We start from the raw sequence: 23,443 nt of genomic DNA, 5'->3' as shown, positions 1-23,443 counted from the left end.
GCACCAGGGGGTTTCCGCACGGCCGCTGTGCTGCCGTCCCTGCAGGCGTCCTCGTGCCCGGAGAGCAGCCGGCAAAGCACCTAAGTCGGGTGCCCGGGGGGGCCTCGGCGCATGGGGCCAGGACAGCTCGTGGGGCAAAGGGGCTGCAGGACTTGGGGCAGCGCAGGGGGCTGCAGCTCCGTTCAGCTTTCGCTGTTAGGTTACTCCAAAATGGGCCGTGCACCAGGCTGAAGCCAGCTGCCCCACTTGGGGTGCCGAAGCGCCTCCGGGGCCCCGGCTGCGCACGTCACGAGCGTGGTGGGCGTTCGTCTGGGCTGCAGCCGGCCCTTGGGCAGCAGCAGGAACCCCGGGGGCACCGATGCTGCGGTGGCTGCGGGGCTGCAGCGCAAGGCCCCGCTGGCTGAGGCAGGGGCAGCCATTTCGGCCCAGCCCTGCTAACGCCCTCCACCCACCCCGCAGCCCCGTTGCAACACAGCAGGCGAGCAGGGCCGCGGCGCTGCGTGGTCCCGACCTGCGGAGCAGGATCTGCGCCGCAACCGCTGCTGAGTCAGCTCAGCCCTGGGTGAGAGCCGCGCTGCCCCAGGCAGGAGGGAGGCAGCTGCCTCCACCAGCAGCCGTTCCCCCGCCAGGCGGAGCAGGCAGAGGGGCTGCTGCGTCCTCCCAGGGCTGTGGTGGGAGCACCCGGCTTGCCCCAGGCCTGAGCTGTGCTCGAGCAGCCCTGGGGACGGTCCCAGCAGCACCCAGTAAGGCCCCGCTCGGGTGCTCACCAGCCCCGGGCCTGGCAGTGCCCCGCCGGAGGCGTCCCACAGCCCGGGTGAAGGGGGCGTGCGGTCACCTCGCCTCGGCAGAGCACAGGGTCAGGGGACGGGGCCTGAGCAGCCGAGGAGAGGCAGGCACCTGCATAAAGTGACAAACAACTCGCAAAAGAGGTTTGGTTTAATTGAAGACGTTTAGAGAGAGGCTGACAGTGGCAGCACGATGCTCTTCAATAAATAACGGGCTGTGAGGCGGGGATGTGACTGACACCTCAGGACAGGGTGACAGGGGAACAACAGACACAGACCAGTCACAGGTCCCCGGGGGATGTGCTCAAGGGCAGCAGAGGAGTGAGGGTGTGTGGGGGCAGGATACAATGGGGTGGGGGGGACGCCAGTCCCAGGCCCCCAGGAGCGATGCAGAGATTCGTTCTGGGACAGAGAAAGCGAGTGCCAAAGAGCCAGGAGCTTCAGTTGCTAAATAAACCCATACAAACCAATAGAAACGTTTAGGTAAATAAGAAAAAAAAAAAAAAAAAAAAAAAAAAAGAAAGTGGTGACCCAAATGAGGGTTCCAGGGTGCTTCGGGCCCCCCCCCCCCGCAGCGAGGGACTGTGGGGGCCCGTCCCCCCACTCCCCCGCCAACGGGAGGCGGACAGAGCAAGGAGCGGTGGCTGCGGTGGGGACAGTGGGGACGGCCAAAGCCCCCCCAGCCGGCGCCTCGGCAAAGCCAAGGCGGCGCCAGCTCCCCGCAGGCTCAGGGCTGGGGAACCCAGGCGAGGCACCCGCGGGGGCTGCGCCGTCTCGGAGCCCTGGCGCAAGGGGCTGGGGGCAGCAGCCTCCGCTGGGGCCCAGACCTAGGGCAAAGGGTGCTGGCGTGCGCTGGAGGGCTGCGTGCGGAGAGCCCGGCCCCCGGGACGTGGGGAGGGTGCCTGTGCTCCTGCCACCCACCCCCGTCAGCTGGGGACAGTGGGCACGGGGCCACAGGACCCTGCCAAGCGCACGGCCAGGGGCACACCGGGAGCCCCCTGCCCGCTGTGGTGCAGGAGCAGCTCAGGTGAGCTGGCGGCGGCGCAGCGGTGCCCCGTCCCGCGAAGCAGAGCCACCGCGCTGCGGGCTGTGCCGGGCTCGGTTCCTGCACCACTGCAGCACACACGGAACGGCCGCACGGCCCCCCAGGCCGTCACGTTGTGTGCCCCAGCTCTGGGGCAGCTCCCCTCCCTGCCGCAGCCAGAAGCCTCAGGAGAGGCACCACAGCTGAAGCCCCGAGCCCCAGCCCGGCTCGTCCTGCAGCTCCCTGCCCCAGTGCTCTTTCTACATTTTTTTTTTCCCTACGTATGCCACAAAATCAAGCCCCTCCAGCCCCGCACTGCCTGCTGCGTTTCACCCAGCGCAGCCTGACCTCACAGCGCTGCCTACATCGCTGAACTGAAGCGGAAGGAGGCGTACAGGTTGAGAGGGGCCTCAGGAGTGCATTGGCTCTACAGCCTCAGCGCAAGGCCACTGACAAGCTCAGAGCAGGGTCTCACTGCTGGAAGGGCCCCACAGACGGAGGTTCTCCACGCTGCACTGTCCTCACACCACCGTTCCTCTCCTACCGGCCTCTCATTGAGCCAAACCTAGTCTAGCCCCGGCAGAGCAACCAGCTCCTCCCCACAGCACAGCCTTCTACTTCCCCAAAATGCCGTAGTTGTGGGCCGTGGGGCCTGAAAAACGCTTCCTGCAGCCAGGGCTGGCAGGACAGCAGGCGAGCTGTGCCCAGCGGGGCTTTCTGTGTGGGGGCTTCGGGCTGAGGCAGAGCCCAGAGCAGCGCTGGCAGCAGCGCTCAGCGCTGAGCTGCTCCCGGCCTCCTCCAGGAACCACCTGCAGCAAGCTCCCCTCCTGCACCCTTTTACTATTTAACTCCTATCTTAGGGCGTTATGAACACCAAACTGCCTCTGTACACCATGTGGCCTGCAAGACCTTACCGCTTTCTCTCCTCCTAGGTCTAACACTGCCCCAGATCGCGGCTCAGCCCCACTCCCTGCCTGCACACTCGGACTGCTGCAGCTCACGCTGCCTTTGCTCAAGCCCCAGTTTCACAATTGGCATGCAAGAGGGGCGGGAGGAAGGCGGTGCTGAGCAGGGAAAGAGCCTCAGGCAGGGAAGGGGCGCAGGTACCCCTGCACCTCGGACACGGACACTGGCTCAGCTGCAGCGACTCCCCCCTTCAAAACCAAGCGCTCGCTCCCCATCCCTCCGAGGTGCAGGAAGGGGCCTGGCCCGGCTGCAGCACGCGGGAACCTCGGGGCTCTCCCCGCAGGCTGCAAGCTACGTGCTGGTGAGCCCAGAGCCTGCCTGGCCCGGCCACGGCGCGTCCGCAGCCAGGCCGCGAGGCCCCCACAGAGCCGCAGGGAGGGTGGCCGAGGGCACAGCCCCATGGCGATGCCCACAGAGCGCAGCCTCGAGCACGCCAGCAAGCAGCACTGGGGGCTTTTCTCCAGCAGAGAAGAGCTGTAGTGACCTGCGTGCAGCTCCCACACCCGCGGCCCTGCAGGAGCGCGCCCCAAGGCCAAGGGAGGATGCAGGCAGGGGAAGAGAGGGGCTCTGGCAGCAGCAGCGGCTCCCCAGCCCCAGGCCCCTCCTCTGCAAAGTTCCAACTCAGACAGAGGCAGAAAGATCTATACAGTATAATATATATTTCACTATGAAATAGCAATTTCAGTCCCTGCCTTCTACTTGATGCATCCTGAATTAGGTGCTTCTTTTTTACGTCACGCCAGAGGGCTGGGCTTGTTTCTCAAGCGAGGCACGTGCCCTCCCCGCAGTCCCTGCCAGGGGGCAGGAAGCAGGACCCAGAAGCTGCCGCCCAGCTCCTCACTTCCCCCTCCACCAGGGCAGAGTGCGGCTTCTGGCAGCAGGGGCCTGCCAGGGTGCTTACAGCTCATTTAGGTGGTTGCTCAGTGCAGATTCACTCCCCTCATTCACGCTGCCGTGTGTAGCCATGGCACGGAAGCAGCAACTGAACCCCTCCACGTCACGTATACGAGTACAAGCAAACCGTCCAGAGGAAGGGAAGTGGCAGGGGCAGTGCAACACGCACACGCACACCGGTGACGCAGAAGGCCCTCGGCACCGCCAGCTGCCTCGCACGAGAGCCAGGCCTGCCCAGGCAGCACTCGCAGACCCCAGCCCACGGGGGTAGGTCGGGGCTGCAGCCGGTTGAGTGCAAAGTCTGCCAAATCTTGGTCAATCTGTGGAATAAGGAGTCCTTTTCAGGGGGCTGGGTCACTGACCAAGAGCCATCATCTCTGGAATCAGTGCAGAGCCGGATGGTTCGGGAGGTGGAAGGAAGAACAATCCTACAGGGAGACAGAGAGGGCGTCTTAGGGAAACCAGTCGTTACAGGTCCCAAAGGGTACCAGAGAGCCACTGTTCTGCAGACATTTTGTCAGAAACGTGCAAATTGGCCACCAGTTATTGTGCTCAGACACTGTGTTGGGAAATAGTGAGGACTCGGTTGTTCTGCGTCTTTCAAGCTGGTCTAACAGAGCTGGGAAAAAGGCCAGAGACAGCAGGGACAAGTTGAATCTGCTGCAAGAGTCTGGGCTCAAGTAAACAAGATCAGAGTTCAAATTCCCTTCAAATGAAACCAGCACGAGTTCGGCTACCAGCTGGAGACCAGAGCGCAACGATGCCCGAGACACCTCACCCTGCAGCTCGCACAGCGGCTTCCTGCAGGGCTCTCGGCTGCCCCCCGACAGCGGCCGGGCACGTCGCTGCTGCGCTGGCAGAGAAGGGAGCTTCCCCTCGGGTACCTACCTTTGGTTTTTGTACATCTGCTGATCAAGTCACATCGTCCGGCTGTATTCAATGCCACTCTTGGCAGAAATGCCAGACCACGGCAGAAGGCTGCAGAGAAGGCTCTGGGCTTGTCGATATATCCTCTGGGGAATTGAGCACGGGCTCAGACTGGCTAGTGTTGATCCAATGTGCTGTAGGTAGTCAGTGGACATCAGTTAAGGACAGTGACTTTTATAATCTAACTTAAAAAATAACTTCCAACACTCTGTGGACTAGCACTTGCTCAAGAGACCCTACGACACAGCGAAGGCTGCTCTGCTCAGCTATTTAGACAGATCTGCTCCTCACGTTACTCGACTGCTCCTTTCTATCAAAAGCAGGCCTACCTCACACCATAAAAGAAGGCAATTTGGGAGTGCTGGCTCCAACTTGTGTGGAAATACTTCATCGAGGCAGCTGCCGTAGTTTCCTTTGCACTCCACAGCAAGTTACTGTGGGGGCTGCAATCCATCCACCTGCATTGAGAGATCTGGACTGTTTAGCTACACCTAGGAAAGGTCAAGTTTCTTTTCCATGATCCAGCAACCTGAAACAAATTCCCAAATTCAGTTTGAGAGCAGCCTGCTGAGACCCACAGGCCAGGCCAGAGACACAGGGGATCCTAAGCAACAGGAAGCAACACCACGGGCTTTTCTGCCACGCTGCTGGCCAAATCCTGCAGCGCACAAGCCAAAGCTTGCCTTGCACGTTGGCTTAACACGAGCATTTCTCCATCACGGGCAAACTTGCTCCAGCTTCAAATTCAATTTACCATGCTACACTGCCTCCTTGAACTGTTCCCAGAGGATCTGGGGAAGTCTAGGCACAAGTGGGTCACTGTCAAATCTGTCTAACGTTGCCTTCCTTCTGGCTTCAGGGAAATCAGTTCAATTAAGCTCACAACAGAGCAGGCACCAGTCCCCAGGTATAGCCAGGTCACGCTCTGCTAGATTGCCATTTTAACCCTAAAACATAGTTTGGTGTCTGCTTCGCATGCTTCACTGGTAATTAGGCTGAAGGTAAAGGATATAAGATTGTCCAGGGTGGATGTCCACCATTGATGTACAGAACGTAGGTGAAGCCATCTTTGAGGACCCCTCTTATGGAATAGTAATAGGGCAGATAGTGGTGCTGCTTAAAGTCTCTGTTTTCGTAGAAGTTTATTGCCGTGTTGTTAGTGGTAAGGACGTGCAGGTAGATGGCTTTGCAGTGATCTTGGGCAGTTGTTGATATATGGTCTTTTAAACTTTCAAGCAAGAGAGAACCTGTTGAGGGAAGGAACAGCAGAATTACACAGCGTAGCTGCTTGCTAAGGGTCAGCACAGGGCTTCAAAGCTCCCAGCTGAGACCCCGGGCACCCAGCAGCTGAGCAGCAATTGCTGCCCACACTTGAGGACCCCAGATCCCACTCATTCCCCAGAGCTTCACACGGGCATCGAACAGGACAGCACTCCATGGCTTTAACATGAACCTCACCTCAGCTATGAGCACGGTTTCGCAGAACAGGTTTATAAAGACAGAAACGCTTCTGATTCAATAACCACAAAGATAAGTCAGACGCAGAAACCTGCCGGTGATACTCATCCCCAGGCAAGCAGCTCTTGGCTTTGGGTAAGGCCAGTGAGTCATTTTCAGTGGTATCAGTCCCACCATGTTTATTTTAGAGCCATTTCAAACAGCAGAGTCAAAGCAGGACTTTACAAGCAGGTTACTGCGTTGTGTCTACTGAATTCAAATTAAAATAAAAGAATTGGTAGGATTTTAAGTCCCCTTCTTAGGAGAAGAGGTGAGGCACAGTCTCATTCAACCTGTCTTTGCCACAGCCACTAGCCAGCAGGGGAAAAGCAGAGGAGGGCGCAGAGGATATTCCAGCCACGGAAGACTAGCCCTGGAGGTTCATCCAGGCAGCCTCAGCATGGCCCAAAGGACCCACAGAACCTGCAGGGCTAACTTCCTCCATCAGGTGCAACAGAAATATCCTTTAGCTAATACAAGCGCACAGATGAGATTCACGGTGCTGTTTCACAACCCCCAGGGCACAGATGATTTTCGGCAGGGCCCACAGGATTTCGGAGCAGAAGTCAGCAGCACTGACCCTATGGTTACGTGAGACTTAGTAGGAATTTCTAACAGACAAGTACAAAAAGACACTTAGCGACCTCAACAGAACAGTTTGATTTTGTTATGAGATATGCCACTCATGACTCACAGTAACCCAACTGCCCTCTGGTTTAACAATAGCAGAGAACCAAAGTCTTCTAATGTCTGCCGGAGAAAATTCAGAGATTTAGTGCTTAAAAGTGTGCCTGGGCTGAAAAGCCTCCTGCATGAAAGACTGGAGCTTCAAACACAAGTAGAAAGACTCTTGCAAAGGGAAAGGTCTCACAAAAAGCAGCAGCAGGCAGCTTTTTTAGGTTGTTTTGCTACAGGTGCAAGTCCAAAGATCTTCAGAAAGCATAGCAACGTGCTATCTAGATTTAATGGATACGGGAAATGCTGATACTGAAAGGAGAAAATTCCAGCAATATGGAGCTGAAAAAAATAGGATTTGGAAACTGAAAGGGGACTCAAAACAGCCACAGTTTTACAGAACAGAAGACCCCCTTGCTAACTTTTGAACATTATTCTGTGTAAGCATTTTCTTCTTTGTACAGAAAATTTAGACAAAGTAGCATTTCAATTTAAGTTTTAAATGCAGCACTCCCACTGAAGTCTCTTCTAGTCACTTTTTAATGCATCATACCAGTTTGTACCTTTCTAAACATGAGTGGGGAACAAGGGAAGACTTGAGGAAAAGAAGCCGATACCTGTATCCACTGAAGAGACTGCAGATGTGCAACTGGGTCATCCTGCCAAACCTGGGCTACTTCCTTTTGCAGATCAAAGATGCAGATCACGCTTGAAATTGCACCAGAAGGGCACTTACTCGATGACAAAACACATCCTGCTCTAAACGGAGCTAGGCCCGCCCCTTCTGACTGCAGATTTCCAAATGGCTGCAGAATTGCTGTGTGTTGCAGCAGGCATTCAGAGCTGACCTTTATGTGCACTTGACAGACTAAATCAGGTCTGAGTTACACCCTTTTCCCAGTTCATCTTTCCCTAAACATCTATTTGTTTAAGTTGCAAGTTTAAAAGCAGCTACTTTTCTGCCTCAGGTGCCAGGCTTCTGATACCCATGGAAGAAAATCAGAAGCCAGGGAGTACACACCCCTTTTGTCCCTACCAGACAGGCTTCAAACCCTGCTCCTGGATGAATGACAAAGTGCGAGGACTGCTCAGCCCCAGCAGCTCTTCTCAAACTCTCGGTGCAGACAGCAGCAGGAGTGCAACTTTTTGGTGTGCTCAGCTGTCCCCTGGGAACGAGAGGGACTGCGCTCTTCAGAAGTATTTGTACATTGTGCTGCACTTACACCACTAAAAACTTCCCAGTGTACCTGCGCTACCAACACAAAGGGGATGTGAGAGCATCACCTTCTCGACTGCTGGGACGAGTCACAGACAAGCTTGTCTCAGGAGGTAATTGGAGTTAAACGGTGCAGCTCTTTAGTCATGCCCAGTAGTCACATGTGGCAAGTAGGACAGCAACAGAATCGTCACGTAGCAGCATCTTACCTATTCCATGTTTCCTGAACTCCTTCACCACACCAAGACTTAGGATGTAAGCAACTTGAGTGTCCACAGGAAAACTGGAAGCTAGGATGTCTCCATCCTGAGTAGAGATACGAAAAGTTATTTAGTAAGATACGTGGAGAGACAGAGGAGAAAGCAAGAGTCCTGCACTGGAACACCTGAAAACAAGGCTATAGCAGGCATTTCCCTTCACTGAAGAGTCCTAGCTGAAGCTTCTGGGAAAGGCGGTGGGGAGAAAAATGAAATGAGCATGGTCCTGTAGGTGGTATTCCTGCTTTCCTATCATCCTTCCAATTGCAGAGCACAAATCATCGTATTTCCTTACTACATGCGTTATGTCTCTAAGCCCATAAATACCTACACCCTTCACCAAAAGAAGGATTCAAATTGCCATTTTTGGAGTTACGCATCACTGTCTAGATCAATTCCCTGTCGTTTATCAGCAACAGTCTTTATTGCCTGCATTCTCACTCTGAGCTGTAGTGCCGTGAAGGACAAGAAACATGCTCCACAGTCCCAGTTGCGTGGAACAGCATCTGAACAAGCCCCTGGCTTTCAGTTTGGCTAGAACAAGAGCCTTTTGTCAGAGTTGCTGAAGACACAGTTTGACTTTGAGTAGCTCTGAGGTGAAGCCAGATAGCTAGAGTGAAGAGACCAGTGCCACTCAGCGCTCTTGGTTCCTACAAGTGTTACTGACTGTTCCGTTTAATCATGACACTGATGGCCTTTTAGAAGTTAGGCACTCTCTGCGTTGCCCCTGTTTTGTTTTTAAGCCACTCTCCCATGCTGTTCTCCCTACAATAACCTGGAGGGTCTTTGATCTCACTGTCTTCAGTGACCACCTCTTCTTCACCACTCTGACCATACTGTACCGTCTCTCCTGACCTCCAAACTGCCATCCCTGTAGCCTGAAATTCCTGCAGATTGGTCACCTCTGTTTTGTGTTCAAGACAGGGACAGCGAACAAAGGACACTCGCTGCTGCAGGAAGTCACAGCTCTCAGGAGTGACTCACTCAGTATGGCTAAGGAAGTTCATGCCTTGCATAAGAGAGGAGTAGGTTCGCTATCCCACGAGTGCACATACCTCAGCCACTAGCAATGACCAGGCACACTGAAAACAGGCTGGCAAAAGAATTATTAAAGTGGCTTTTAGTCTACGACTCCATTACCTGATCCCTCCTCACAGCACATCAGGCAGCAAGTTCCCCATCAGACCACAGCTGACCAGCCCCAGCAGGAACAGGCTTTCTGGTAACAGGCTGCTCAGCAGCCCATGTTCAAACACATCCCACCACCCATGCTTCATTAGCTGGAAATCAGCACGTTCTTGCTTTTTCACAATTAACTCACGACAGCTCCTGAGCAGAGGGGGGAAAAAATGCCCCAAACAGGCCCCATCCCAATTAACCACATCAAGAAGTGAGATATCTTGTACTGAAGCAGAGTCCCCCTACCTCTTTATGCACCTTTGTTCTGCTCTTGATCTCTGCTACTATCATTCCCACGATGGAGCCTCTGTATGTGGCTGCGAGGGAAAAAAACTTCTTGTTGGAAGTGATATCTCGGTACCATGAGTCAGGGTACCTGGGAAGGAAGAAAAAACGGGAACATTTGGAGAACAGATCCCACGAGAGCAGACAGTGCTACAGCCAGCATTGCACTTCACTTCAAACAGGCGGCAGCATCTTCAAGTGCCAGGCACTGGAACTGCAAGGCAATTTTACACAAGACTGAGGGAGGGAAGCTGAAAGGTCTGTCTTCTGCAGGGAAATATAGTCAAGTAGCTTTGGACTGACATATGGCTGAGCTCTTTCTATGCTACAAGCTTAACTTACTCCATAAAATCTGGGCCAGTACATTATCTACCTTTCCTGACTTAACTGTTGTATGGTACCATGAAACAAACTGCTGTTGTACCCCATTTGGTAGCATGCTTTTTTCCCCCCAGTTGCACCTAAGAAGCCATGGAGGTTGCTCGTGTAATGGTCTCCTGCCTTGCTAAGACAAACCTTCATTTTACATTCATTGCCCAGAGCCTTCGCTTCCATCATTAGAAAGTTATTTCTATATACAAGATTCACCCGCCCTCATCAAACAGTGTAAAGATCTTATTAATTCGATACACACAGAAAGAATATTGCATATTGGTACAAAAAAAAAGTCACACCACCAGCTCTGGTTACCCTTCTGTGCTACCAAAGGGAAGGTAGCATACGCTGATTTAGGTCCAAGAGAGAATTCAGCGTGCCTTGTGTTTAAAATAAATCCACAGATTCTAAACTCTAAAAATGCTTTTGGTGGTTTGCTGAATTGTACACAATCTTAATTATAACCTGCTAAAATCCTCTACAAACTTTCTTGAAGGTTAAAAAAAAATAAAATACTTTAGTTCTAAAGCTGTAGTTTCCCTGGACACTTTCAGCCAGAAAGCTATCACTGCCCTCCAGAAAAACTCCTCACTCGTGTGCTCGTGCAGAGATGAGTGCTTACCATTTAGGGGCCTGGGGAACTAACCTAGGACACCGAGATCAGCTTCAACCCCAATTAAGTCTTGGAAGCAGCTTGCATGCAGCTGCAGAAAGTGGCAGAGAGGAAAGGCAACAGTCAGAGGGGGAGAAGGCAGCAATGCTGCTTCCTTCAATGGCACTGTCAGCAGCTTCTCATCAGAAAGGTGCTTTGCAGAGCCTGTCTCTCACAAGGGCTTATGTTCACCTCAGCATCACCACTGCATCAGGTCTACTGTGGGCCAATCCAAACAATAAAAGATGAAAATGCAAGTGGGCTGGGTCCAGCGAAGCAGGAGACAACAGAGCGGGACAAAGCAGAGGACAACTCTCTTTTAGATCTACAGAAATGCCTAATATTAAATTGTTTATGCTCACAGAATATGTTTGATGAAAAATCTGTGAGGCCTTTGACACTTAGTTTTGCACAAGTTTCCTCTGTCCAGAGGTTTGGTCTCAACAAAAACCCGCTTCAGAGGGTGCAAATGGCCCAGTGAGCTGGGGACGGCTGAGCATGCCCTGCAGCACAGTGCTGCGGGAGAAAAGGGGACCCCAAGTACACAGGCAGGTACTGCCCGGTCTCCTCCCAGGACATGCAGAGACAGCCCCGTAGGAACAGGAGCTCCCTGTTGGTTTGGCTCACTCTGAGAACGCTCTGCTGGCACACACTCGAGAACACAACTTTATTCCACAAGCACGGGGACACTATTTCTTCCTGGAGGTATGATCCTTTCCCATGTCTTACACAGTCTTTCCCAAGAAGCTGATCCACCCCCTTAATTACAAAGCCCCCTTTTCTGCCAATGGCTGCATTTTGAACTTGCAGATGCTGTTAGGGCTCTAAATAGCTCCTTAACAAGGACACCACCACAGCACGGAGAAGAGTCAGGACGCGCTGCTCTCTTAGCAGCAGTCCAGATGGCTGCAGAGCCTTCAGCCTCAGCTCTGAGCTGGAGCGGTGCCGCTTCACACCACTTGTTTCCAGATCCCCGCCACCTCATACCCACAACCAGGAACGTACTCGATTGGGAACCAGTCACCACAGAGCTGTTTCACTGTGTCTATGTCATCGTGGCAGAGAAGACGCAGGTTTACGTCGGAAAGTGCAGTCGGAGGCACCTCCTCTGTCATTCACGCCTGCAAGAGAAGAAAGCACGTTAGGTTTGACAAAACAGCCTCTGACTCTCAGCTTCAGGCAAGCATCTGTGCAAAGGCAGCTCCCAGTACCAAGGGAGTTTTCTTCCGAGCAGAACAAGTTTAAAAGAGCTGAAGCGAACTGCGGCATCATCAGCTCGAGAAGCGACCGGGACCCCTGGTGCCGAGAGGCTGGGCGCAGCTCACAGCTCACTTCGTGTCCTGGCGCAGCCCGCCAGCACCGTGATGGTCACACGGGTGACAGCTGTGGTGACAAGCACTGATGCTGGTGCGAAGGAGCACGTAGCACAACAGAGACCAGAAGAGCAGAGACGGACGCTGCATTAAATGCAGCCAAGAGCATGCCAAGCGTGCCTTACAACGCATGGAGCTCTTCCAATCTCTGTGCGGGATCAACACTTTGTCAAAACAAAATTAAACAAAGAGCTTAAAAAGGAAGCACTACTAGAAGAATATCTGCAAAGTCCTCTTACACGACCCTCTGATCTCCACTTCATATGTAAGTAGGGCTTTTAGATTCTTTTTTACAAATGTCTTTTTTTTTTTTTTAAGCTTATGCTGGAGAAATGGGACGCAGTTTCCCCTCATTCCTATGCACTACAACTCCCCAGGTGCTGGCTTTGCGGCTCAGCAGAGCACATTTTAACACAGAAATCCCCAAAGCCCCCTCTCCTCCACCACAGTATAGCCACAGCCCTGCTAACCATGCACAGGACACTTCCAACGTCCTCAGACCTTTTTAAAAAGCTATCAGATGGGAAGAAGCAGGCTGTAAGTGGCTGTAAAAGCACGTACAGCATGAATGAAAATCAGAGCTTGAGAACACGCCTCAGGACAAAGCCCCCTGCCCGATTCCAAGCCAGCAGGGCCAGCAGAGGCAGGGCAGGGCACAACTCACTCCGCAGCCATCCACCTGCAGTTTTCTCACTCTCATTCCAGCCCTCCTAGTGCCAGGTCAAAGAACAGGCCAGGATGCAAAGAAAAATATACCCTGGGTTTAATCAGATTTCTTTTTCCTTTACTTTCTTCCTCAAATTTTAGGAGGTCCAAATCTTGGTTTTGAAACGCTGAGTTATAAGGAGAAAGCTGCGCACAGCAGCACGAGTGCATGCCCTGCTGCAGGAAGGGACGCTCAGCTCTCCGGTGCTCTTGCTTTGAAGCTCGGAGACTTGCGAAGGAACTGATTTCAGCACGCTCCTGCTGGGCTGGGTACGCCATTTGAGCAGCTTCATTTAAAAATCCCATCAGCTCCACAATACTGTAGGACAGGCCCCGGGCTGGGAAAAAGGAGGGAGGAGCGCGCAGGAGCACAGCAGCAGAGCAGCTCGGGCCATGGCGAGGCCCCCGGCCCCCTACGTCGCTCCGCTTGCGGGCACTCGGGTTTGCAACAGCAGCGCTCTTCTTGCTCGTAAATCTTCTAATCCCTGAGAAGTTTCAATGCTCCTATAAGTCAACGCCCTTTCTCAGTCAACCATTTAAAAATAGTCTCGGCATTGACAAACTGGAGATAAACAAACACCCGTGAGAGCGGCGTATTTTCGATACTGGGCAGAGAAGGCGGGCACCTAGGAGCACTGAGCAGCCGCTACAGGAGAGGCAGGGCCAGCACAGGACACGTTCTTGCAAGGATTAGTTCGTGTTTATCTAACGCTGTATTCTCCAAGAGCTAGGCGGGCATCGTGCATCATCCTGGAGCTGAAGCCAGCCTTTAAAATAAACGGACAAATCCAGGAGCACTCTGTTGAGCGGGGTAACTCCCCTCCCAGCACCAGGCGTGCGAGCACAGACTCGCTCCGTCCGCTTTGCATCACGCGACCAAATCTGGGTGCTCTTGCACATTTAAAGAAAACTTAAATGAAAGAAAATGTAGGGCCCCTGCCTGGCACCACGTGTTTCACAAATACCCAGGTGAACACTCAAGACCCAAGCCCTGTCCCTCCGCGCAGCCTCGTGGCTTGCTAGCGTCAGCAGAGCCCGGAGCAGCGCGGAGCAGCCCGGAGCCCAGAAGCAGAACCGACACAAACCCTTTTCCAGCCTCCCAAGTGTTCCAGCGTATTCTCAGGGTGGCGCCGATCTCTCAGCTTTACATCAAATGAGATTTGCTTTTCCCTGTCTACCCATTTAAAGCCAGATCTAAAAACGCCAAGCCGACCTGCTTCCAAAGGCTGCTTCACGAGGCGTGCACCACAGGCCCTGAGCCAAGCGGCCGCTCGGCACCCGCTCATTGCCCTGACGAACAGCTCGGCGCCCGCACTGTGCCGCTGCACCAAGCCAGCATCCCGCAGGTGCCGAGCCCCCACGAGCCTGCAGGAGGCACGGGGCATGCGCGAGGTCGGTAGGAAAGCAGCGGCCTCGGAGAACACAGCAGAAAGAGAAACTCCAATGTGCCACACACGCACAGGAGGGCACGGTGCCTTCCGGTTAAGTGCAGCGGAAAAGGCTTTGTAAGAGCCCACAGCCCCAGCCCCAGCCCCAGATCAGGCCTGTTTTGTTCAACTGTGCAAAAAAACAGCTTGTGAGACTCACACTTTAAGAATTGCCTTTCCAAGCTAGTTTTCTGGGTTAAGATACCTTCTCCTGTGGGCTGCACTGGCAGAGGCTAGGCGTTTAGAACAGCAGCCATACAGCACTGGAGCCAGCTCTGTTACGCTACGTGCTGTACCAGCACAGAGCTCTTCGGGGCAGAGAGGAGTAAATCCAGGGACTACTGTGGATTATTGCAGGGAGCACTGCGGAAACCTGCAGTTAACAGCTCACTAGAAACCTACTGCCAGGTCTTCTGCAGACACGGTGTCAGGAGGTGCTTTACGGGAGCACCGAGAGCCACCCACCTGTCTGTCTGCCTCGGGGAGGACGTAGGGCAGGAGCACAAAAAAAGCAGGTGTTTGAGATGGTGTTTTAGGCACGGCTTGATACCCACAGTGAGAATGAAAAGTTATCAAAAGGTTTAAGAAAATACAGGTACGAAGCACCGCCGAATAGGAAGCTTGAGGGGAAATGGGGAAGCAAGCTAGGGTGCCAATTTTGGGGCAGGCGAAGCGAGGCACAGCAGCAGTCATCATGGCCAAATACAACTGACAACTGATTTAAATGGCATGTTATCTTACAGGGAACGTTTGCTTGCAGAGACAAACAGTTCCTACAGGTTCACAGCACCACCTTACAGCAGTCCTACCGCTAAGACGTCCAGCGACCTACCGAAAGTTGCTGTAGGACTCCAAGGCCCTTCTGGCTATGGCACTCTGCAGCCGTGCAGCGCGTTAGCAGCGTTCAAGGATGACAGTTAACGGGAGCGACAAAGTGTGGGGAACAGGACACGCTGTCACCACTGAGATAATCAAAAACATTTATCCCATGAGGTTTTTCAGTCTTTTTCTAACCGCTACTATTTGGAAAGAAAAATTAATAAGTTCATTTAGAGATATAAAAAGTGTGAGCATCCAGGACTTCAAGGGGAGAGGAACCATTTGGACGGCACAAAGAGGCCACGAGCTAGCGGGCAGCTAATGTGGCCTGCAGCACAAGCAGGAAGGTCGGAAAGCTGAAGGTGGAAAGTGGAACATCATCACTGTCAGCACTCCACTGAAATAGGCTGAGCCACCCTGGGCAATGAGCCTGCCATCCACGAGGAAAAGCAAAGGCAATTTAGTGAAAACCACAGAATTTCACAGGACAAGGATTTTGTGGCAACCCGCTTTTGAATGTGAATTGGCCCACTTTTTGTGACCAGTCACTTTGGAATACACAGAGCCTTGTATCCTCACGCCAGCCATCTAAGAGGCAACTATTTGCCTCTAATTAAAGTGCCTAGTAAACTAAGATCCCACATGCATGAATGCAGAAAGAAACAACATATCCCATGAAGGTATCCACCATAAAAAGCACTTAACTACCACTGTATTTTCAAGAGCCCTTTGGTCACTCTGTCTTCAACAGTGATGGAACAGAACACACCCAGAAAAAACTACGCTGTTTTTAGCCAGAGAAAACAGTAGACCAGAAAAGGGGCCAAACTGCATATGCTCACTCAACATCCTTTCAAAAAGGCAAAATCAATCATATTTCAGGCACTTTCACATGTGCTTTACAACTAGTTTATAAGGTAATTACTGAAGCTGCCTACAGACCCGTAGCTCATTGGTACACGAGCTAGCAAGTTGGCACTTGGCAAAGATGAAACCAGCCACGACAGCACAGAGCAGCTAAGAGCAGTAGAGAGAAAGGTCACTCGCTCTCAGTGCTGGGAGAAAGGAGAGCAACCGGAATTAGAGACAGCAAATAATCAGAAATGCTTCTGCACTCCCCAGATTTGCAGCAAGTTGCGGAAGAAAACAAAGAGAAAGTTGTGAGATTAACCATGCACAAGCGGCCGTGACATGGGAGTGACACCACTTCGACTAACGACAGGGGAACTTCAAATCCTCGTGCATAAGGTGATTATCAGCTGTGACTGTTTCATAATCATTATTATTTTTTGGCCTTGTCTGAAGCACCTACTGTCTGTAATCACAAGCAGGCGACACGATCACTGCTCCTTCTGCAGCCGGCAGTCTCCGTGGGCTGCAGGCAGGATGCAGGCTAGGCGCCTTTGTCTCTTGGGAACACTTGAAGATAGGTTTGGTTTGCACGTAGCTCTCAAGAAACTGGAAAAGGTTGTAGTGGGTACCTGCAGGGAAGAAGAACACCTGCTTTAACAAATAAGAACTTAGATATTCACGAACTACTGCCCACATGGGAAAAACACTTAGACCAAGTCACACGAAGAGACAGCTGACGAGAAGGCTCTTTGTGGCTCTCGGGGCTACGAAGTTCAAGTTGTCCTTTGATGCAGTTTTGTAGCCACCTGTGGTTTAGCCCCTGCAAACCAAGTTCCACTGTAGTTTTCTGTAGCTGTCTAAAACTCTTTCCAAACGCCCAACCCCTCCGCGCCTGGGAGGGGGTGGTTGATTTCGGAAAACAGATGTGAGGATGGAACCGCACCCAACACTGCTGGGAAGAGTGCGAGAGCTGAATACGGAGCAGGTGAGACCAAAGATCCGAGCAATCTGCCAGCACACAAAATCTTTCAGCCCGCAGAGAAGTCTCAGGTTCTCTCGCCACACAGAAAAGCGAGGTTATAACGAAGCACCTGACAGCAAGGTAAGGCAGAAATTAACTCATGTAGCATGCCACTGTACATCTCCAGCACAACCATTATAGCTGCTACCAGAATTTATTTCCAAGTCTCTCCTTTCCTTTCTCCCATTAGGGAGAACTTGAGATCACAACGGCAGCACAATTAGAGCAGCAAAACACTTGAGTGAAAATAAAACCTCACCCACGTTTGCTGGCAACGTTCTGCCCTGAGAGCTGGCAGGATACGACTGTGCCAAGAGAAGCTCCACCTGTAAGTACCACTTCTAGAGTCAGCTTGGGTTTACAGGCCAGAGACATGCTGGAATTACGAAGAAAAAAAGCCAATATCAGCGTTAAAGATACCTCTAGGACTCGATGGACGTTAGAAGGGCCACGCAGAGGTTTAGAGGTAGCGTAAACCTGCTCACCACTGCTACACCAAGACTCTGAGTCCTGACCTCTGAGGCCATGCAGTGGCTGCTGCAAGGCAAAACGCACGCTTCGGCCGCACGCAGCTAATCGAAGGAGATCCGATCCATTTTTGGAAACCCGCAGCGAAATTACCTCGTTTCTTTTAATAGCTTTTTCTCGGGAGTCAGCCTGCTGTTCAGGTGACAGCCGCGGTCTGGGACTGCCACAGCTGGCACAATGCTCTGCCTCTCTGCCTCGCCCATCTGCCTCACCAGGACACCCTCTCCTGACGAGCTAAGGTTTTAGGGTTGTGAATGGATCGCGCTGTTAAACACTGGAGGCAGCTCCGGGGGCACCCCTTCCCAAAACAGGAAAGTTGGCAGCAAGCGGGATTCATAACTGAGCATCCAATTCCCTTTGCTACCTAAAAACTGCAGATATTGTTAATATACAAATGAATTTCAAGCAAACTACATTTAAAGTACAAAGGCTTTGGGCGCCTATAGCAGTCTTCTGCCTTACTTCATTGAATCAAACACAGCAAAACGTTACCTCTAAAGCCCAGATCTGAGAGAGCAATTTTGGCCTTATGTGCATTGGACAGCTGCAGAGGAAGCCGTCATATACTCAGTAATATTTGGCAGTAAGAGGAATAGGATGAACAGAAATTTTAAGTACGTTAAATAAATAAGCTGACTTAACATGCAATTTAGAATTACAGCAGAGCGTCACATCTAAACTTACTACTTAAAAACAATGTTGTACATACTCGGCATCGATAAGCCCTAGCTTTAATGAATTGAAGGTCAGCATTTCACACTTCTGCCCTAAAAGCAGCGGAGCCTTCAGCTTCCAGCAGCAGCCCCAGGGATGGGCAGGACCCTCGAGTTACCAGCGCTCACCCGGCGCACCGACGGGCGCGTGGGCACCGACCTATTTCTACCGCCAGTACTTCCACCTCCCACTGTGCAGGAGCAGGTCTCATTTCGAGTTTAGCTTAGAATCAGCGCTCCAAATTCAACAGGGTGTTCAAACGCAAGATAAAGCTTGATGCTTACTAGAATTTGGCAAAAAGCTGCTTAAATGCTTTTGAAAATCCCTCAAGCAGCTCCATGCCTTCAAAGCCTGGCCAAGCGATCCGACAAGTTAAGATTTCCCCTGTCCAGCACTACAGGACAAGTTTTAACACTGATTCTGCCTTGTGCATCCTGCAAACATAGGTTGGATTTGAGCAACGAACAACCTTAAGATGCCATTTTTGTGAATTTTTACTTGGACTTCCACTTCCATCCAGATAAGCTCATGAAAATCCCAAATAAAAAATCTACGCCGCAGACACGTGCGCAGTAGCGGACCAGAGCTGGGTTTCCCTGCCTGGAAAGGCAAGGGCTGGATTTCCTTGCCCTGGAGGTGCTGCCCCAGTAAGGGCAGCAAACCCTCGTTTGTGACCGCGTGGACAGTCCCCAGGTCCCAGCAATGAGACTTGGGAAACAGAACACAAAGTGTTTAATGACATCTGGCATCCTCCCTCGCTTGCAAACAAACAGGAGGTGGCAAAGCCTGGATGAAATTTTAAGAGCTACTCAAAACGCAGGGCAGGAGCACGTGAGCTGCACCAGACACGGGCTCGGCTCCTGGCAGTGGAGCATCACCGCGGGAGCTTGCGTGGCTCCGTCTCTCTGCCCCGCACCATCTGGCACGGGGGATTTGACTTCCATTAAACCATTCCATTTGAACCAGCCAAAGGTCTACTTCCCACAAAGAAGTAAAGATTTCCCTTCCGCATTTCATTTTAAGCTTGCTGCGTTTTTAGGTTACTGGTCTCGCAGGGAACGTTCCACACAGACACCCCTGTTATCGAGCTCCTTTTATTTAATGCAATGAAACTGCAACTGGATTGGAAGAGACGATGAGTTCATTACCAAGAACGTCAAAGAGGTGCTTCTAGGACTTAAGTCAACTTTAACAAAGCAAGAGGAACCGACATTTTAAAAACCTTCAAGTATTTGGTTTGATACCTAGCTCCTACTTCATCTGGTCATAGAATAAATAATAAAAAAAAAAAAAAGGTTGGAAGGCCCCTCTGGAGGGCAGCGGGCTCGATGCAGCCTGGGTCAGGTCGCCCAGCACCACGGGACGGCTCCTCTCGCCACGCGCAGAGGGCACCTGAGGACAGCCCTGCTCCCCTAGCACCTACAGGAGATGTGAGGTCCTGCAGAGACGCGAGGCTCTGTTAGGTCAGAGGTTGGACTCGGTGATCTTGGAGGTCTCTTCCAACCTAGATGATTCTGTGATTCTGAGGACGAGCAGGACACGCTGACGTGGCCGAAGCGCTACAGGAGGAGCCCCTGCAGATTTTTCAGGGGCTCTGCCTTCTAGCCGCAGTGAAGCGAGAGAATATAGGCGTGTGTGAATAAAAATGATTTTCAGCCTTGAAATTAATTCTCTGAGGCCTATGAACGCCTACCAATGCTACGTCTCTGATTAACCTACTAGACAAGGTGAGGAAAACGCTCCAGTGTGCCCACCACACGGATCTCTTCTGTTTCTGCTTTGGGAAGAGATCAAACGCGGCAGGAAGACGGTTCACTGCAGACATTCCTGCATCTGGCAGGAAAAAAAAAAAGCCCACAGCTGCGTGCCCCCTGAGCACACCCGTGCCTTCAAACTGAAAAGCCTGGGAATTAAACACGCTGCCTACCCTGCCACCGCCGCTTCTGCCGGGAACCCAGCGGGGGCATGCCCCCATCCAGTCGCCACTTGGTGCTCTCACCTCATTTACTTCACAGAGTGCTCCTGCTCCTTCCAGGAATCACCTTCAGGTCCGCTCAGGACGAGCAATGAGGGAGCCGCAGGAGATGTGGTTCTCCTTGCTTCCAGCACATTACGCAAACCGATGGAGCTCGGCGCTCACAGTCAAGTAGCACGGTGAAAACGTCACCTCTCTTGTATCCTTCACATCCTACGGGATTGCTCCCCAAAACTGCCAGCACTTCCCTAAATTAGCAGAAGCAAGCAAGGCTGTTTTAATGGGAAAACTAGGACAGAACCATGGATTTTATGCCTTGGTCTGAAAATAATATAATCAGCTGGCTGGAACAGGCTCTGATGCTGTGATAACGTCACGCCATGGAAGTCGGTGACTCCTTTCGATCCAGGTGTTACATTTTTCTTTAGTTTCTGCCAGAACCAAAAGCAGCGAGCCCGAAAGCTCTTCGCAGACACCTCGTGACTCAGCTGCACGCACCAGCTCAGGCCTTGGTGCTTCTCATTTATGCTCCTTCAGCGGCAACCTCCTCCTGTGCACAGAACTGATCTCAGCTAGCTTTCCCCGCAAAGTCCCCTAGGCTGTCATGCCTCAAACTCACGCCGTTAGCCCAGCACCCCGCACGCAGCCCCCGTCTGCCTCAGGAAACAACAAGCCGGCAAGAACGTCTTGTACAGAAAGCCGCAGTTATCTCAGCACCAGGGAGACCGGAGGGTAGCCTTGGTTTCAGAGAGGACAGCGTGGCAGCGAGCCCTCAGGCTCCCCGCAAAAACGAAGCGCTTCTGTCTCCCTGAGCTGGCCGGAGCAGCACGGGCAGGAGCGCCACCGGCGCCACCCAGCCAGCCCGGCCTCAGCACCGAAATCCTGCAGGCGTCATTTTAAGGAACGCATTTGCCCCCGGCTCTGCGCTTCACCTCCCGCTCTGCCCAGAGCGAGGCACACGCCACAGGACCCGGAGCCGAGCGCACAGGATCACCGTAACTACCAGCTGGCCTCCTGCCGAGAAGGACCCGAATTCGACACAGACTGCGGAAGGACATTAAGGGAGGAGAAGGCAACGTAGCGCTACCTGCGCAGCAAACAGCAGTTATTTGAAATGAGAGCACTTACTGTTAGCGAAATCCTTTTATACTCGTACCCCCGGTCCTCTGGGCTCCCGAGGGCTGCTCTGTCAGCCTTCCAGCAGAAGAAACACGAGGCTCCCGGTCGCGAGTCGCCTTCTGGACTGGCCCTTTACCCTACAGCTCTGGCTGTGTTACTGAAGCTGCAGATTTCACACGAGCCGGTGCCCACGTAACGCGTCTCTGAAGCACCCTGCAAAAGGCACAGCTTCCCGCTGCCCCAGATAGAGCCATTCCTCTGGGGACCAGCGAGCAAGAATCGCTAAGAGGGTTTTGCTGTTAAATCTCTCCTTGTTAAGACGCGGCAGAGAAAATCTGCTTTGTGACAGCGGCACTGCAGGGAGTTAAAACCGAAGGGTCACAACAGAAGCACGTTTGCAACAAGAAGCTCGCTAGAGGAGAGACCCAACACCTTGTCAATGCAGAGCACGGCACGGTTCCAACAGGCAGCTGCTCCTCCAGAAAACGAGGAACCCCAGGCAGCTCATCACACATGCAGGCCCGCTGCCATTTCCGGATTAGAATAAACAGCTCCACACAAAATGTACGTAGCGACTAAAAAAGCCAGAAAACCAGCCCAGCGTAGTGCAAACACTGGGAGAGGGAATTTCAAGCCTGCCTCCATTTCCCAGCCGCTGTCCTCGTTACCACGCTGCCGGTAGAACCCAGTCGCTCTGCCTACACCAGCACAGGAGACACTAGCAACTAACTTTGTAGGGGTTGAAAAAGATATTCCTTCCCTAGCTGGCAGACAAGCTCCCCCAGTTCGCTCTTCTCCACGATCTTGTACTCAAAAGCTGTGCCAGCGGGGCTGCTTTTCTCCTCCTTCCTCAGCGTTTTCCAGCGTGAGGTGTCCCCGTACGACTCCAAGCACCGCTGCTGCTGCTGGGAGCTGGCAGCACTCACAGGAGATGCTGGGGCAGCCGGCTGCTCTTACGCCCGCAGCAGTAAGTTTAAAACGCGAAATTCCAAACTGAATTAAAAGCTAAGGCTGGAAAACTGACCGGCTCCAGCTCTACCTCTCCGCTAGGAGGAAAGCGTGGGTGGGTGGGGGCAGGCGGCGCGAGACACGAAACTCTTTGCGACACCCGCGTGCAGCACCGACGCCGCAGGTCCGCAGCGAGCACAGGGCAGAGCGGAGCTGTGACGGCTTCAGGATGGGCTCCGCAAGCTGCTGCCAGGGAAGTTCCCCTGCCCCGCACCCGTACCCCGCCAGGTATCCGCACCCACGCTGTCAGCGAGGGCCAGCAGCCGCCCGCAGGGGTTTCGCCAGCTCCTGCCCGCTTCACGGTGCTGGCGGCAGCCGGGGCAGAGCGGCGAAAAGAGGAGGAGGAGGAGGAAGGCTCCTCGGCTCCCACACGGGCACCCCCCATAGCCCTATCGGACCGCGCTGGCCCAACACCACTAAAAGCTCCACGCAGAGAAAAGCCGCCCCCCGTGCACACAAAGATCATCCTTCCTGGGGAAGAAACAGCAGCAGACAGGGCCGAAGTACTCAAGGAAATAAATACACGTGGTGAGCTACAGGCTCGCTAAGCTCCCAGCTACAAAGGACCGGTTTCCTGATTTCCACCGGCAGCTCCCCCAGGGTTTCATGCCGTCCGAGGCCAGCCTCGGTACCAGGAGACGCGATGACACCCCTCCGGGCTAGGAAACCCCTCTGTTTTAAGAGGGCATTCACAGAACAGCAGTTTCCCTGCACCTTGCCCATTACCCAGACACGTTGGGGCGCCTGGCTGTAAACACACCCAGCAACCAGCTGAGAGGCAACAGCAGCAGCGGCTTCAAAGAGCGAAACGGTGCGGCAGGACAACGCTCCCTACGCTGCCGCACGTTCCTTTACTTGCTGCCAGGCACATAACGACTAATTAAAGCACCGAGACAAAACAGAGCTGCTCTTCTAACCTGCGCAGTTAAAACCACCTCCGTTAAAAGCCTGGTGCTGGGCATGACCCAGCGCTGCAGCGAGGAGCATGAGGCTGCCCCAGCGTCATCCTGCAAGCGAAGGCCTTCCATGCTCCAGTTACGGCACACCCTGAGAGTCACCAGCTCTTATTTATTATTATATTATTATTATTATTGGAATTGAAAATATCGTCGCTTCCTAGAAATCTCTTCGAGCTCATTCATACACCCAACTGGCTTATTCAAAAAAAAA

The 23,443-nt window shown here is 52.9% G+C and overlaps 1 protein-coding gene across 1 annotated transcript; it reads right to left on the bottom strand.

Moving 5' to 3' along the window:
* Positions 1 to 91: 91 nt before the first annotated feature.
* On the bottom strand, positions 92 to 14,168 carry NAA60 (N-alpha-acetyltransferase 60, NatF catalytic subunit). The gene is made up of 7 exons (XM_050713770.1): positions 14,024 to 14,168; positions 11,738 to 11,853; positions 9,667 to 9,796; positions 8,194 to 8,290; positions 5,609 to 5,843; positions 4,558 to 4,743; positions 92 to 4,097 (listed from the first exon to the last, which is right to left on the bottom strand). Exons 2-6 carry the CDS (start codon positions 11,845 to 11,847, stop codon positions 4,587 to 4,589), a joined length of 729 nt encoding a protein of 242 aa, XP_050569727.1. The 5' UTR covers positions 11,848 to 11,853; positions 14,024 to 14,168; the 3' UTR covers positions 92 to 4,097; positions 4,558 to 4,586.
* Positions 14,169 to 23,443: the final 9,275 nt, after the last annotated feature.

Source organism: Cygnus atratus, chromosome 15 (genome assembly GCF_013377495.2).
Source record: "Cygnus atratus isolate AKBS03 ecotype Queensland, Australia chromosome 15, CAtr_DNAZoo_HiC_assembly, whole genome shotgun sequence".
NCBI classification, from domain to species: Eukaryota; Metazoa; Chordata; class Aves; order Anseriformes; family Anatidae; genus Cygnus; species Cygnus atratus.
The sequence above is the reverse complement of the archived record's forward strand: the minus strand, read 5'-3'. Positions and strand labels throughout refer to the sequence as shown.